The sequence below is a fragment of the Sinohyriopsis cumingii genome, chromosome 1 (genome assembly GCF_028554795.1).
Source record: "Sinohyriopsis cumingii isolate HCF-2022 chromosome 1, ASM2855479v2, whole genome shotgun sequence".
NCBI lineage: Eukaryota > Metazoa > Mollusca > Bivalvia > Unionida > Unionidae > Sinohyriopsis > Sinohyriopsis cumingii.
Genome location: NC_142961.1, coordinates 84,023,064 through 84,040,586, shown reverse-complemented (window position 1 = coordinate 84,040,586; position 17,523 = coordinate 84,023,064). Strand labels below are relative to the sequence as shown.

Sequence of the window (17,523 nt, the reverse complement as noted above, 5' to 3'; positions counted from 1 at the left end):
CAGACCTATCAAATCCTAATAAAAAAATATCTAAATACATTTTTAATAAAAATCCTGTTGGATATTGTTTTGTATGAAGCCCACAAAAAGAGACCTGCGAGAAACAAGTACATATAAAATCCTTTACAAACTTTCGGACCAAGGGGTGGGGGAACCACAAAGGCTTTTAGCCAATAGACCTGAAAGCTTGAGAGAGGTCCACAAATAAAGCGACAGAGCTCACGTGGGTTAAAGTCGCGGGTGCACGCGTGTGCAAACAATTCTCAGTGGAGATAAAGTGTGAAAAGGTGGGGGGGGGGGGGCTGGTCGGGTGAGGTAGCCACAAGTTCATATTATGCAACTACTGTAACAATATATTCCAGTGAAAACATTCATTATTGAAGTTGCACACTTAAAAACCTAATAAAACGCATCTGGGTCATAATATCCCGAGCGAAAGTAGGGATGTGCCGAATCGTCATGTGCCGAACTGGTTTAGGGCTGAAACGTACCAGAGCCGTAGTCTATTACCCTAAAATTCTGCACTCACGGGGCCCCTGGTACCCGCGTGGTCTAAAGCGCACGCCTTTACCCAGTGGTTCCCAAAGTAGGCAGTACCGCCCCCTTGGGACGGTCGGATTACCGAGAGGGGCACTAATGCTGAATAATGTTTTGTACGGGGTAAGAAAAGGGGGCGCTGAGGATAACCAAGGGGTCGGTCGCCCGAAAAAGTTTGTGAACCACTGCCTTTAGCGATCAATGCCATCTCACCTCTGTCCGCATGGGTTCTCTGGGTTGGCTAATGTGGGTATGTGAGAAAGCTGACAGTATATACTGGCCACCATGTGTAGTCTATCTTGTGCTGAGAAATGGCGATAAACCCTAAACAATATTAATTGCTCTCACACATCACCAGGACCGGATTAAAGCCTTCCAGGGCCCTAAGCATTGAAAATGTTATGGTGTCCCTCCTTCACACAGAATATAAAAAAATATGAAACTCAAAAAAAAAAAAAAAAAAAAGTAAAGAAGAAGAAGAAAGAGAAGAACAATGATACCGGCGTTGCCATCATTCCAAATCAAAATATTCGTGTATGCAGATCGAAATTGTCATATATAATTCATTCATTTTTATCATCAACAATTATTTTCAATTCTTCTGGTGCCCTTAGCACGTGCTTAATGTGCTTAATGGATAATCCGGCCCTGTACCTTACCGAAATCGAACGAACAACGTGTTAAATCAAGGACATATAGAGTAATCAGTCGTGTAGAAGCCTTATCAATTAGGAATACATTTTTAAAACTCTCAAATATACGAAAATCAAGCCGTCTGTTCGCTCTCTTTAGTCATTTTACATTATTCCTACATGATCTTATGGTTGTTTTGCTTAATCATTGCTCGCTTAATAAAATCCGCGGATACAAAATTCCGATTGAAAAATATATACATACACCGGTTAGTTGTGAAGGCAAACAATATGGATGACAGGGATTGAAATGTGTACGCTGTCTTTCTCGAAAAGAAGACACGTTTCGAAACACACGGTTGTTTCCTAAGTAAAATTATAATATCTTAGTTTTTAAAACGTTTGCAAGGTTCTGTTGAAGAGAATCATTCTCTCAGACAGGAGTCGTACTGAGTACCTTAGGATATTTTTGTTGAGTAAAAGTCGTACTGAATATAGGTCGACTATTTCAGTGATGAGTGTCATTTTATTAAATAAAAATAACCTGATTACGCACACCTTTAAATGACAGTTATATTTATAGGTTACTGCATTTTTATGGGAAAATATTAACGAGTTTTTTGGATGTAAATACTGCACGACTTTGGGAGTGAAGTATATCCATCCGACAAAACGAGCTAATATTTTCCCTTACAATTGCAGTAACTTTTTTATTATATGCTCATTTTCTTATTCTACCTAATGCTTACTTATATTAACAAAATACAATACAAGAAACAAAGTAACTGAATGTATGCTGTATTCCAAACTAAATACACAAGCGAGATTCATCATTACACAACAGTATTACTGCGCACATAACTCTGCCCAGATAAAACTGCGCACATAACTCTGCCCAGATAAATTTGAACTTAGTCGCGCATTTGACATAACTTTCGAAAAAAAATGGCGTGTCTAGTTAAAATTGAAATTCGGAGCCATATTGTGAATGAATGCACATTGCAACAACTTTTCCATTTGATCTCGAATGAATAGATTTTGGTATTGTTTTAGATTCTACGAAATTTCGTGATCATGGGCTGGATTGATATGTGACAATTTAACATGAAATACACTGGATTGAAGAAGCAAGGGAGAAGCATGTTGACAACTGCAAAAGTGTTTCTGTTTCTGTCACTGAATGTTTGAAATCATAATGTGGGTAAAATATAAAGTCACTCAATTGCAATTATGAAAAAGACGCTAAGGAATTTAATGCATATTTCATTTTGAGTACAGTAAGGAGGATGTAATTGCACTTATATTCTAAATTACTGTACAATTTCAAAATGTGTAATCCAGATGACATGGCTCATGTAATTCGGATTTGCGTAACTACGAGGAAATACAGGATGTAAAACTTTTTTTGCCATTCTTATTACCAGCTAAAGAAGACAGTTTATGCCTTTTCACTTGTATGTTATTTGTAAGGACCCTTTCTTGCATCTGCTGTATAGCTAGCCTAGATCTGAAAGATTGTATCAAAAAGTTAATGTGGAATGTGCCAAAGCAGCTGGTATGTGGCAGGCCATGAAATATCTGCTTTACTTCATTCAGAAACAAATTTAATCAACCAAAATATAAGCACCTACTATGCGAGTGTACATGATTTGTTTTCAAATCAAAAGTGCTGGCGTCTGAGTCCATTGTTTGTTTACAATAGAAAGTAGTTCCTTTATGCACGTGAAGGCAATATGAAGTTGTGCAATATCGTAAAATACTAAATGATTCTGACAATGTATAGTTAACGGAGAAAAAAATGAGTATATAATAAATGTATATATTCAACATACATTAAAAATAACATGGATTTTAAAGCTTTGATATAAAGCAATTTGATATACCAATACTATTGGTATATCAAATTGCAATCCACCCATGGCACAACAATACGCATATATAAACATTCTTGCACTAGTGTGCTATGGACTCGATGCCTATGGATCAGTGATGAATTTCCACTTATTAATCATTAGTGATGCATGCAAATATCTTTAAAAGTATTAAAAGCCCTATTTTCCATATGAATTTAACATCATACACAATTTCATCGCAATCCTTTCTGCTTTTTGTTCTCCCTTCCCTGTCATGCATAAGGGACAAAATATGCAGAAATCTGGAGTGAGAGAGAAAAAGAATTTGGGTTTGATGAAAAACTTGAAACTGAACTTACACCAAGTAACCGAGAAGAATATGATTTGTTGTAATGGTATGTGTAAACTTTGCTTGTGATTTATCAACATTGTTTATGTAATTAATGATACAAAGTTGCAATAGCCCATTGACACTATATGCTAAATTTCTTGGTTAAGAGACACACATTCTGTATTGTATTTAATGCTTTGTTGTTGTTTCTTAAACCTATTATGATTTTCTAAAAATTGATTTTTAAATATGAAAATGTCCTAAAGGCCACCTCTCTGTTTATCAGTCTGTCTTTCTCTTGACCATCATAGCAAGATATGGTCAAAAATCCATGAAAAAACGAGTGTAGGGGATTTTCGATTATGTCATATGACAATGTTTCTGGACCTATGAATGATGGTAAAAGTTGTCATACCAATCAGAGGATGAAAAGGCTTTGTCATTTTGCTTAGTTTCTATTCCAAATTAATTTCCATGCACAAGCCTTGTTACTTTTTAATGTGAAATGTACAAATCTTGTGGTATATAATTGATGCAGTGTACATACTATACATGTAATATATATATATATATATATATATATATATGTGTGTGTGTGTGTGTGTGTGTGTGTTTGTGTGTGTGTGTGTGTGTGAGGGATTAGAGCAAATTTTAGAAAGGTCTATTGCTGCGAAGGAAGTCAAACTTTATAGTTAATTTTGAAATCCCTCTAGAATCATATGAAAATCTTTATAACCAACATAGCTGAGTCTTCCAATAGTAAAATATTACATACAAATAAAATTGATTGGACTATTTGTATAAAGAGCAATATCCACCTTGAGTTTGAGTCTACGCTGACATTTCTCACCCCTTATTATATATTGGACTGTTTTTTTTAGTTGGGTTAATTGCTCAGATATATATCTAACAGACGGTGTGAAATGTCAGAGGAAACTTGAACAATATTCCCCATCTATTAATAAATTGATGCACAGCACTCTCCCAATAATTTTTAGCCAGATAATCACATGTGCTTAGTTTACATATACCAGTCCTTTAATAACTTGTAAAGAACTAGGTCCATAAACATTGACTGCAGCATAAACAAAGATATGAGGCTGAGAGGGAGGCATGAATTTTAGTTAACATTAACAGCTGGTGTGGGATTAGGGAGGCAGAAGTAGCAACTTTTATTGATACAGGAGAATTATAATATACTTTGTTCCACACATAAATCTATTTATTGGATTGTAAATTATTGGCTATTAGAATATCCATCAGTAACTTTGGGTTGCCTTCATGTCAGTATCAAAGCACATGTATCCATTATAAGCAAACATAAATGGAATGAAATTTTCACTTCATAGCATCTGAAGTCCCAAACTCATCACTATGTTTGCAATGGCTAATTCCTCAAGATTGCCAATTTAAATGATATATCACTGCAGATTTGAAGAATAATTCACAACATTAGCTCAAAGCAAAAGTTGGAAGTCACCTACAGTGTGCAATTTTAACAAGAAGTTAGTGTGATCCACACCCAGATGTTACATGCAATGGTCAGTTACATGCAGTGGTCACAAATTCATGGATTAGTAAAGTTTGAGTTGCCTCTCTCTGTGTATTGCGTATTGAGGGGAGACTATCTGTTAATTAATTTGTGTGATGATGTGAAGAAGGACAGTTGTCAAAATGATGCCAGCTTTGCCACTGACGAAGCACTTAATCAAGTAAGTGGCATCACAATAACAGTCATTTGATTATTTTCATGTTTGAATAGATGGTTTTGTGTTTTGTGGGTTTAACATAAGTTTTCTGTGATTGATAGGCTATACATGGGAGCCAGTATATTTCATGGTTGAAGAACCCTGCAAGACCATGGGAGGACTATTAATCTGTGAGAAGCTGTTGTAAAGCTTTATCACATACTCACATTGGTGAAGGCAAGACTTGAACCCATTCAAACAGTGTTGAGATGTGAGTGATCTGTAAAGGTGAACACCTTAGACCACTCCTCCACCCAGAGTCCCTCATGTCTCAATAGAAGAGGCATATCACATTTATGATAATGACATTGAAACTGAATTAAATAATAAAAAACTAAAGCATTAATTTTACTTGAAAAAACTTCTTTAATTAGTAATTATTTCTTAATGTTACCACCAATATACATTTGCCAGCATTTTTACTGATCAATATTTAATTATGTACTGTAGCATTTATTGCTAAAATGTTTTGTTTTAAATAAGATTTCTTTTTAAAAATTGTGAATTTCATAATGATTTAAAATTTTCTGGCACTAACTACTATTTTCAATGATAAAATGAGTAATATATTAAGATTTCTAATAATTATTTTTTCCATGTTAAGCAGTTAAGCAGACAAGAACCCGTTTTGTTTTATCTATAAGAGATATAAAATCCACCCATGCCTCTGTGTTATCAGTAGGGTCACATGTTATCCATCACATTAAATGTGGAAGCATTGTACACATAATCATGTATACAGCATTTTTTGTGTGTGAAAGGTTCCTGCTGTGTCAGTTTTTGTTTTGTTTTTTTAAATTTTAAATGCAAAAGTTTAGTTGATTATTGATGAAACAACTCAAGCTGAAATTGAATATTGTTACACATATTTCTTGCAATGCCATTTAAAGAAATACACTTGGCATGTCTCCTTTGCAAATATCGATAGAAATATGCAACCTAGTATTCTAAAAGGCATGACTGTTTATAATTTGTACTACAAAAACATAATGATGATAAATTATCTGGGTATGATCTTTAGTGAACAGAACATTTAACTTAAATCCTTGATGTCTTATCTTTAGCTCATGGCCTCTACCTGTTGTTATATTAAATTAAGACATTACAGGATTGTGTTGCCTCTCTTTGTTGTTGTTAAGTGTGCAGTTTATTATCCATTCAGCAAATGAATTGCAGTTGATATTTTCAGATAAGCTACATTGGTGATCAGCTGACAACCATCTATATGGAAGCCATTGACATTGTGCGTACTGTATCTCAACTTGCAATTGTTTCATTTTATGTATATCATTTATATCATGATATGATTCAGTTTCTAAAACATGTCCATGTTGAGTTCATACGACAGTTGAGGTTTAGAAAAACAACGTTTAGATAATCATGATATCACTTCATACTGCCACATATATGATGTTAATAGTCTAGGTTCTTACAAAAGGTAACAGGAAAAAAGTGAAGACAACAAGCCTTGTAAAATTTAACAATTTATTTCCCTCGAATATCAAGTGAAAAATGAGAAAAAAGAAGTTATGGTTTTATGAATGAAATCATAATGAATGAAGTCCTAGCAATATAAAGTCCTGAATGAAAGTGAGTACAAATCCCGATGAAATCCAAAAATGGAAGACGATGACATCTGTTGTAAACTACAAAGTGCTGCAGTGTCTGACTATTCTTTCTCAGTACATGTACATCAGTAATAAGTCTAACTATGATGCAAAACAGATTACTGGATGGGGGTCAACCTTCTAGAAATCAAAGTTTGTTACATGATAAATATCACATAATCCAGGTATGCCTTGACTTAACTTAATAATTTTTACTCTGAGAAAGAATAAATTTAATTTTAAAAAAGTTGTTTACTAACACTATCACTGGTTATGAATCAAGGTCAGAAACTAGATACATTGTTTCTAACATTAGATGTTTACCAATGTAAATTAGAAAAGTCAGGTCAAATAGAATTGAACTTACTTTTAAGAAGAAAAAAAATCAAGTCCAATAATCATTATTACATTACAATGACATGTAATGAAATAAAATAAAAAAAATTAAAGCTAACAGTTAAATTAAATCAAATATACATAACAATGAAAATAATAAAAAATAGTTAATGCAACCTATCAAAACTGCCTGGATGGCAAGTCAGCCAGAACCAGATGGTTTGTTTGCTTGTTTTGTGGGTTTATTGCCACATTTTAGCACATAATAGGCTATATACATGGCAGCCATTATATTTGGTGATGGAAGAACTGGGGAAAACTGCAGAAAGAATTACTGACCCACAGGAAGCTAGTGGCAAGCTTTCTTACATATCCACATTGGCCAAACCAAGACTCAAACTTAAGGTGAGATGTCAGTGATCTGTAAAGGTAAGTGCCTTAGACAACTCTGCCACACATGGCCTCAACACCAGATGTACCACATGCATGATCATTTACATAGTTACAGATTATGTGAACTTTTACAGATAGTAAACTAAACTAAGTCATTTAGACATGGAAAAACTGCAGGCTTGAAGGGGAGTGGCATCCTATCATGGCCATGCAGCCATATTTCCATATTGCAAGTAATTGTGTTATATTTTATATTTAAACATGTTTTCACTCTGTTATGCACTTTGTCTGCCAATTTTTGAGACAGTTTTTTTTTCTGATTCAGATCTTCAAATCAAGTTAGAGAAGAAACATGTACTCTAGAGCCCATATCTTAATTGAAAGAGAGTATGAAAAATTCAAGACAGATCCACCTTGGGTAAGTGTTACAGCAAAAAAACAAATTCACCAGTAAATTAAGTACCTACATTACTCCTAAAATTTTAATAGTTTTGTTTTACCTTGCATTTGGATATTTTTTTGTAAGCATTTGGAAGAGATTTCTTTCTTTCTTTATGCCACTTGCAGTACAGTAACCCCTCATTACAAAACTTTACATGACATTCATAGAGTAGGCTGTCTTATAATGAGACAGCCTTAATATAATGAAGTACATCATGCTGATTACAAAGCTGTACATGGTAACCATAGAGTATGCCATCTTATAGTGAGACAGCCTTATATTGAAGTACATCATACTGTACACCCTCAATACAATGCCCTACATAGTAGTCATAGAGTATGCCATCTTATAGTGAGAGTGACTTAGAATGAAGTACATGATATTGTACATCCTCATAAAAGTGCTGTACATGGCAGCGATACAGTATGCCATTTTATAGCAAGATTCCCTTTCATAATCATATGTGCCTTATAAAAAATGTTGTAAAAAAGAGACTTATATAGTGATTGGGTATTTATCCATGTTATAATTACAGGATAGGTAGTGATTAGCTACCATATTTATCCATGTTATAATGAAGTGACTGGTAGTAATTGGGCACCATATTCATCTATGTCATAATGAAGGGACTTTTATAGTGATTTGGTGCCATATTTACTTTGTTATAATGAAGGGACTTACAGTCACTGGATGCCATATGTATGTATGTTTTAATGAAGGGACATGTAGTCATTGGGTGCCATATTTATGTATGTTTTAATGAAGGGACATGTAGTCATTGGGTGCTATATTTATCCATGTTATAATAAAGGGACTTACAGTCATTGGATGCCGTGTTTATCTATGTTATGAAGAAGGGACTTATAATGAAGGTACTTATTGTCACTAAAATGAAGGGACTTTTAGTCACTGGGTGCCTTTGTTTATCTATGATAAAATGAAGAGACTTATAATGTAGAGACTTATAGTGATTCACTGAGTGCAGTAATTATCTATGTTATAATGAAAGGACTGATAGTGATTGGGTTCCATATTTATCTATGTTATACATGCCATGTTGCATCATGTCAAACAAAAAATGTTCCAGACTCCTGGACATGATCATGTTTATGAAAACACAGTTTGTAATTTATAAAATTTTTAAGAAATGCTTCATGTTTAATATTGTTGTAATTCACAAAACTTCATACTTAATAATTAATGCTCATGGAATACTATCATCCCTGGACGGTTCAGAGAAATCATTGTCACTGAGGCATTTAACAGGTAAAGGTGGATAGAGACCAACAACCACCATTTGTCACAGAATAAGACAAGAAATAACTTGGTTTCACCTTAGAACAATTTGATCATTTTCATCCTACCTGCGTACAATGTTAACTAGGGTGGATAATTGTTTTTCTAGATAAGCAACTGAACTAGCATGTATCTCGGCATAGATCGCTTGCAGTGATAGACACTAAAAGCACGGTATGCACTGGTATTCTGCCGTTACCAATGCTCACTCTCCTGTAGATTTAATGCAAGTTTGTTTTATAACTGACACACTGGTCTTTGGATTTTGTCAAGGAGTGTACATTCTCCATTTTTGTTTTCCAGCCATAAGGGTAAGTGTTACATTTGTGTTTTATTTGATATATGAAGCATTTTCAGTTTTTAATGTTGTATTATGAAATGATGCCTTTACTACTACGCATATTTGAAATGTTGTGAACTTTTGAATTGTTACAAATTGCTATTAGGGGTTTAATTTAGTAGCATATATCTATAGATTTTAATTCCATACCTATTATTATGACCAGTTTGGTTTTCTTGTAGCTGTCTGTACCTGTCGGTACCTGTCTCTGTGTATGTCTGTATGTATGTCTATGCACATGGTGGATCCATGAAGGGTGGGCGTGGCCAATACAGGTGTGCCAACCCAATTTAGGAGAACTGTGTGCTGTTGGTGCGTGTGTGTGTGCGGGTATATCAGGCTGTCTGTCTGTCTGTGTGTCTGTATGGATATGGACGATGATGTAACCATCAAGGCCATACAAAGATAAAACCGCTAATTTGTAAACTTGTGTGCATGGTGGATCCATGAAGTGCGGCTGATATAAGTGTGGGCAAATCCAAGAATTTGGGAAAACTGTGTGGTTTGTCATTGGACACATTCGTTTTTACAAATATTTATGAATCATACATCTGTACAAATGACCAAGGCATATGTTTGCTTCAATTGATTGTTGTTTCAATTGAGTACAATTGGGTCATTTTGATTACATGAGATTATTTTAACCTTATTTACATTCCATGAGATTATTTGAATCTCACTTTCATTACATGACATTACATGAGATTATTTGAATCTTATTTTCATTTCACGAGATTATATGAATCTTACCATCATACATTTGAATATATGATTCATTTTTTGTTTTCCTAATTATGAATGTTTGAATAAAGAAATTGAATGAGATGTATGTTTAGAGCATGAAAGAATCACTGTATTTATAGTTAATATATATATTTTTATTAATTCATATCATAAACTTCCATCTTGCATCACAGTGTGTTGTGTTGTCATTTGATCCAAGCATCCATTCAATTCTATCCTGTTACGCCATTCTACAAATTATACTTATTTGATTGACAATGGCTAGAGTGATTGGTGTTTTTCGCCCTTTGACAATTGTTGAGGGATAGCCCACTAGACTAATTTGGACATTATTTGGTAGAGTACACAATGAGGAACAGCCCAGTTCTGTATAAGTAAGGCAAATCAGAGATGTGTGCCAAAAAAAACCTCATTAGATATTACTTTGTTTTGCTTTTTATGAGATTCTTGAAGATTTTGGCTAGTCCATAATCAGTGGCAACATTTCTTTCTGAAGTAAGATTTTATGACATATATGCAGTCATGAAAAAGCAGAGTGAGATTGGTTGTTGGAATGGTTAAGAAATGTACAGAAGCATTATTCAAGGCAATGATGTATAACAAAGTTTGCTCTTCAACATCTCATCTCTTTGATTTACCTAACTTCAAATGAATTGGATTGTTCCATGTAGTGTCTTTACTTATGCAAATTAGCATGATAGGATCTTCCACAGCACTGCTCAAAAGACTTTACACCTAGCTATTATCAGCCAATTAAGCAATCTGTGAAATGGTGGTTGTTTATCTCTGACCGTCTGTGGTTTTAATTGCTGCTGTGATAATCAGCTGTATAAACTGTCCAGAGCAAAACTGTTTACTGATACAGGCCACAGGCTTATGACATGGTGGTAAAGAAAGGTCTCTATGTTTTTTGTTTGTTTTCTGTTTATTTGTTGCTAAGATTACAGAAAACTGGCTTTATAAATACAACTGTATATAGGTTTGGTGGTCAGAAAGCATGTTCTTGCATGACACATTATGTTGTGGCAGGGATGCAGGCAGCAGTAACCATTACCGTGATTGCTTCCATACAACAACCCAGTTTATATATAACAAGACCCAGTCTAGCTGCATAGGAGACTTAGAGATAGGACTTAGCAAAAGCAAATGTCTTGGTGTGTAAAATTTAAAATAATATTTTAAAGTTATAAGATGATTTCATTCGGTTTACCTTAGAAGGTTTGTAATGTAACCCAACAAGGAAGGGATTATTGCTGGATATATATATTTTTCTTCTTAAAATTAACAGTTAATTTATGCAACAAACACAAAAGTTAGCAATTTTTTTGCTACTAGTAACTGTTATATAATGCAGAAGATCACAAAATGAATGCATAACATATGAGTTTCATTTTACAGGGTATAGAGGCATCTCCACTGAGTGATGATAATATTTTTGAATGGGGTGCCAAGGTACAGGGACTAAAGGACACAATATGGGAAGGTTGGAAAATCTATTTTGTCATTGCTTTTATTTCATTTTCAGTAAATTAACTTTGGACTTCAGTTATTCACCAATGTATTAATTTCATGTAATTAGAGATTAATTGTTCTTATGAAAGTTTTAAATATATTGCCTTAATATTATAGTGTAACCCTATTATGACAACAGTTCATTATAACACAGATTTTAATACATAATAGTCATGTTGTGGCTCTAAAAAGTTTAGAATAAATTCACCAATTTCTTGAAGTACACCTCTCCCTTAATAACTTGCGTACAGTAGGGTTAAAAAAAAACATAGATTGCAATATAAGCAAGGTTGTAAGTTACCAAGGGACATAAAAAAAATAAGAGTTATGCCATCCCTGCTGGACAAAAGTACAAGGGGATGGGGTGAAACTGGACTGTTTAATGACTGAATACACATTTTATAACTGCTTTGAGAATATTTGTCAATAAAGTGCATTTTTGATTGAAGTTATTTCTTATTCTGTATAAATTACATTTATTTTCAAGAAGACCAACATCTGGAAGATTGTTAATATTATTTCAAATGGTTTCAACAACCTTCACATGTACACGAAAACATTTGTGCATTATGTCACTAAATTTTGTTGTTGATTAGTCTGGTTCTCCTTAATATTTTATTACAAGAAAGTTCGAAGCATGGAATCTATAAAGCAGAGTAACAGACTAAATGCTGATACATGATGAAACAAGATTGTTTTTTTTCCAAAACTTAGTGACATTTATTTCGTGTAACAATTGTGAGCATCAAAAGTCAATTTTTCAACTTTTCAGTTTGTAAAATATTGATGCCGTGATTTTATTGCAATGTTAGTGAAATGTCTTCTTATCCCTGAGGATGTCTTTAAGTGCTTATTAAGGATTTTGCTGAAGTTCTCTTGTGGAGCAGTGGTCCTTGTCTGTGAAACAAATCTCTTTATTTGACAAAGTATTAACTTTACTTGGTTGCCTTGCTGTCTTTGATCACATTTATGATTGAGTAGGTTAATTTAAGGTAGTCTAAATTATATTAAGTACACAATAATATTTATAAGAGTGTTCAATTGAGCAATCAAAATTAGTTCACTCGACATAACGATCGGGGTTGCTAGATTTTATGCATGTAGTATTTGTTTACCTTTTACCTTTTCTTTTATTCCACATTCCTTATCTGATACAAAAGATGCAATTAATGTGAAAATACAAAAGAGGTCAGCTTTATTTCAATGCAACAATACAACAAATACCTGCACAGGTCAGATCAAAACATCAGTCTGCACTTAATTAAGTCCTAGAGAAAAGCTCGCAGACACAGCTGTTCAGGTAGATCAGTGGTTCCCAAACTTTTTTCGGGCCACCACCCCTTTGGTTATCTCCAGCACCCCCTACCTTGCCCCGTAAAAAGCATTATTCAGCATTAACTCGCCCACCCTCGGTAATCCACCCAGGGAGCAGTACCACCCACTTTGAGAACCACTGAGGTATACTGACACATTTTATGTTTGAATGCAAGAAGGCACATTGCATTTATGATCATTAGATTTAAATGTAACTGATAGAACTAAAATACAAATTTCACTTGATAAAAAATGTATTTAATTGGTTCTTATTTACTAAATTACTGCCTCCAGTAGGCTAAAGTGACATTTTCATTGACTGAAATTTCGTTGAATATCGTTACTTACGGTATACTAAGAATGTCGTTTGGAAAGAAAATGGCAAAAAAAGTATGACATATTATTAAAAGTTGACAGTTTCATAATGTTGATTCAAATTTGCAGGTCCTATTTACCCTTTTGAATGATAAAATGAGCAATATATCAAAGTTTCAGTAAAAAAAATTGTGATCAAGATTTTCTTCAACAAATAGGGATACATTTTTGGGGTAATTTTTAGTACAAAAGAAAATGGGATCCACTAGTGCCTAGCATTATAAGCGGGTTCATGAGTTATCAGGGCAGGAGTTATTGAGGAGTGGTGTAATACAAAGGCTTTGTTCTAAAATAAACGAGTTTGATTTAATAATTTGGAAAGATGTGTTGTATTCTTGTGTGAAAAAATATCTTATCACCATGTCTTTATTTATATGAATAAATATATTAAAACCTTCGGTTTGGTAATGTTCATTTAAATTATTTCATTAGTTAATCACTGCATTTTGATATTTGATCATTGTATAAACACATTGGCTCTTTGGAAAGCTCATAATTGTTACACTAATTATTATTGAACCAGTAAGTGAGTAAGTATATATATATATATATATATATATATATATATATATATATATATATATACGCACACATTGATACTTGAAGTCAGGTCAGATGCTGAGTATATTTATACTCAAGAAGTATTCAGGCTATACATGTATGTAACAATGCATGGTGCTCATCCTAAAATCAAATGATATCTATGTAATCACTGTATTTTCATCTTTTCTCTTTATTATGCATTGATTAAAGATTTTAATTGTGCCACTGTAGAACAGTCTTTGCGCCCATTCCTGTAGCCCCTCCTCCAAGTTGGAGCGGTTACAGCAAATGTATCCATTGTTTTATTTCTTCACTTAACTGACTTTGCAGGATACATTATGTAGCACAGTGACACTCTGAGGACTCCAACGAGCCTGTTATAGTGGGATTTTGCTGTTTTTTGCTGTTATGTAGCACAAAGACACTCTGTGGACCCCCAGTCATCATGTTAAAACGGGATTTCACTGTATATTGCTGATACATAGCACATTAACTCTCTGTGGATTCTAACCATCATGTTATAGTCATATATTGCAGTACATTGCTTCTTTATGGAAGCCATAAAAGTACCATGTTATAAGTGATGTCACCTTATAATAAGTCACCTTATAATAATGTTTGTTACAGACATCATGGATATACATTATAATAAGGTACCTAATAAACATCATGATTATACACCTTAGAATTTAAAGTATGTTATAAATATCATGGATACACATTAGATTAAGTTATTTATAAACGTAAAGCATTTTTGAACAAAAGGAATTCTTCATACATATGATAAAAGGGATTTTAGTGTGAGAGAAAGTAAAATATATAGCAGTACCAGTATCAGGTTTCTAACTAGTAATAAGTGGGGATGGGTGAATATGGGAATTTCAGAGACAGATTTGAGGGAAGCAGTGATAAATCTGGGTAACTAGGTAAGCATCATAGAAACTAATTATAGTTGGGTGTGAGAACAAATCAGTAGCAAGTACAGTTTTTGGGTTCAGGAATGCTTCAACAAATCTGGGTAAACAGGTCAGCTTCATGACATATCTGGATAGCTGGCTCATATTCCTACTGTTTCAGCACCATTTAGTTATGGTATGATCTGGGGGAAGGGAGCTGTCATTCATCTAGTAATGGTTAGCTAATCATATTCTGAATGTAGGGAAATGGTGTAGGATTATGATATGTGTATACAGATTGATGCAAGATATAGTGTGGGGTAGAGAAGGCAGAAGGGCAGAAAGCAGAAAGAAAAGCAGAAAGAGGGGAGAGAAAGAAAAGGGACAATTATAAGATGTAGTTGGGAATAAAAATCAGACAGAGATATACAAGATGGGGAGTTAAGAGAAAGGATACCTATATATGAAAAGCATAATAATTTATAGTGAGGGACCACTGTGGCTACATATGGAAGGACCAAAGTTTATTTTGAAGGACCACTATGGCTACATATGGAAAGTGCCAAAGTTTATATTGAAGGACCACTGTGTCTGCATATGGAAAGTGCCAAAGTTTATATTGAAGGACCACTATGGCTACATATGGAAAGTACTAAAGTTTATTGTGAAGGACCACTATGGCTACATATGGAAAGTACTAAAGTTTATTGTGAAGGACCACTATGGCTACATATGGAAAGTACTAAAGTTTATTGTGAAAGACCACTATAGCTACAAATGGAAAGTGCCAAAGTTTATACTGAAGGACCACTATAGCTACATATGGAAAGTGCCAAAGTTTATATTGAAGGACCACTATGGCTACATATGGAAAGTACTAATGTTTATTGTGAAGGACCACTATGGTTACATATTGAAAGTGCTAATGTTAATATTGAAGAACCACTCGTTACCTCGTTACATATGGAAAGTACTAAAGCTTATATTGAAGGACACTATGGCGACATATGGAAAGTACTAAAGTTTATATTGAAGGACAACTATGGCTATATATATGGAAAGTACTAAAGTTTATTGTGAAGGACCACTAGAGCTACATATGGAAAGTACTAATGTTCATATTAAAGGACCACTATGGCTACGTATGGAAAGTACTAAAGTTTATTGTGAAGGACCACTATAGCTACATATTAGAAAGGACCATATTTTATAGTGAGGAACCACTGTGGCTGGTTAAAGAAAGGACCATATTTATAGTGAACAAATAAATTTAAAGATTTTTATACAGGAGTTTAATTTCCAAATGGTCTTTTTGTGTATTTGAAATGTGAAATGCTTTGAAGACACAGCATTTCATATTTGCCAAGAAACATAATGATTAATTTTGATTATTTACTGATTTTAATGTATTTTAATTCTCAGATTTATAGCACTTGAAATGGTGGCATTATATGTTATTTCAGTTTATTGATAAGAAACTTATATAAATGAATTTTTTTATTTCAGGGGGAACATTTCGTCTATACATAAAGTTTGATGAGAATTTCAACTACCGCCCACCTGAAGTATGTTTCCATACAATTCCGTACCATCCAAATGGTGAGTTTTTTTGTACATTTTAAAAGATCATATTAATGGAAAAGATGTACTCTCCTCAATATCTTTGTTGCCTAATAAAAACCAGTACAAAGAGTTAGTTATTTGTCATTTCTAGGGAAGTAGGAAAGTTTATGACATACTGAAAACATGCTTTTGATGAAGGGTAGTTGTTACATGTAGCATTCATTTGGAAAAAGTTCCATTTAGATATAATTAGATAGAAGCAATAAACAGTCATGTTGTTGTTTTTGTTGTGATGGTGTTTAACACCATTTTTCAGCACAAGATATGCTATACATGGTGGCCAGTATAACTGGTGGATGAAGAAGCAGAGAAAACCCTGGAAAGAACCACCAACCCACAGAGAGGTACTGGCTAACTTTCTCATGTACCCACATTGGCTGAGCCCAAGACTAAACAATCATGCATACTGCATTGATGATATTTTTTTTAATGAAAGATGATCCAAGAGTCAGATATACATCTCCAAATTTATAAGATACTTTCCATTAGTTAATTATAAATTATTTTGTGTATCAAAAAGAAATTGATATTTATCATTTGTTATATCAGGAAAAAATGTGTGAACTGCTCTTGGACACTTTTTTCATCAATATGTGTAGTCAATCCCATATACTATAATTTTACCCACTCTTGTTATCTGACATCAGAATGTCAACTCTAATATATTTGCTACTTTGGTCACTTATTCAAGTTTTGAAGTTAATATATAGCTATGGAATTACAAATACACTTAAAATCTCAAACGGTCCTTTTTTCAAAACAATTCTCACATTGTGCTCAATAATGCAGATGTCAGCTTGACACCACTCAAGATGTACATGAGCCACATGACAGTACTGTAAACATCAGTTTGACACAACTCAGATGTACATGGGCCACATGACATAGTACTGTAAACATCAGTTTGACACAACTCAGATGTACATGGGCCACATGACATAGTACTGTAAACATCAGTTTGACACAACTCAGATGTACATGGGCCACATGACATAGTACTG

General features: G+C 33.8%; 1 protein-coding gene across 3 annotated transcripts in view; it reads left to right on the top strand.

Annotated features, from left to right (window-relative positions):
- The first annotated feature begins 1,419 nt into the window (after positions 1–1,419).
- The window catches only part of LOC149807256 (ubiquitin-conjugating enzyme E2 U-like), a 37,128-nt gene continuing 21,024 nt past the window's right edge, over positions 1,420–17,523 (top strand). Inside the window, exons 1-5 of one of the 3 annotated variants that reach the window (XM_089964101.1) lie at positions 1,470–1,539; positions 6,291–6,344; positions 7,763–7,855; positions 11,658–11,742; positions 16,406–16,498. In XM_089964101.1, coding sequence (XP_089820227.1) covers positions 7,790–7,855; positions 11,658–11,742; positions 16,406–16,498 — 244 coding nt within the window. In that variant the 5' untranslated portion in view covers positions 1,470–1,539; positions 6,291–6,344; positions 7,763–7,789. Of the gene's footprint in view, positions 1,540–6,290; positions 6,345–7,762; positions 7,856–11,657; positions 11,743–16,405; positions 16,499–17,523 lie in introns of all 3 variants that reach the window. The other 2 variants (XM_089964095.1, XM_089964090.1) reach the window with 2 other exon arrangements.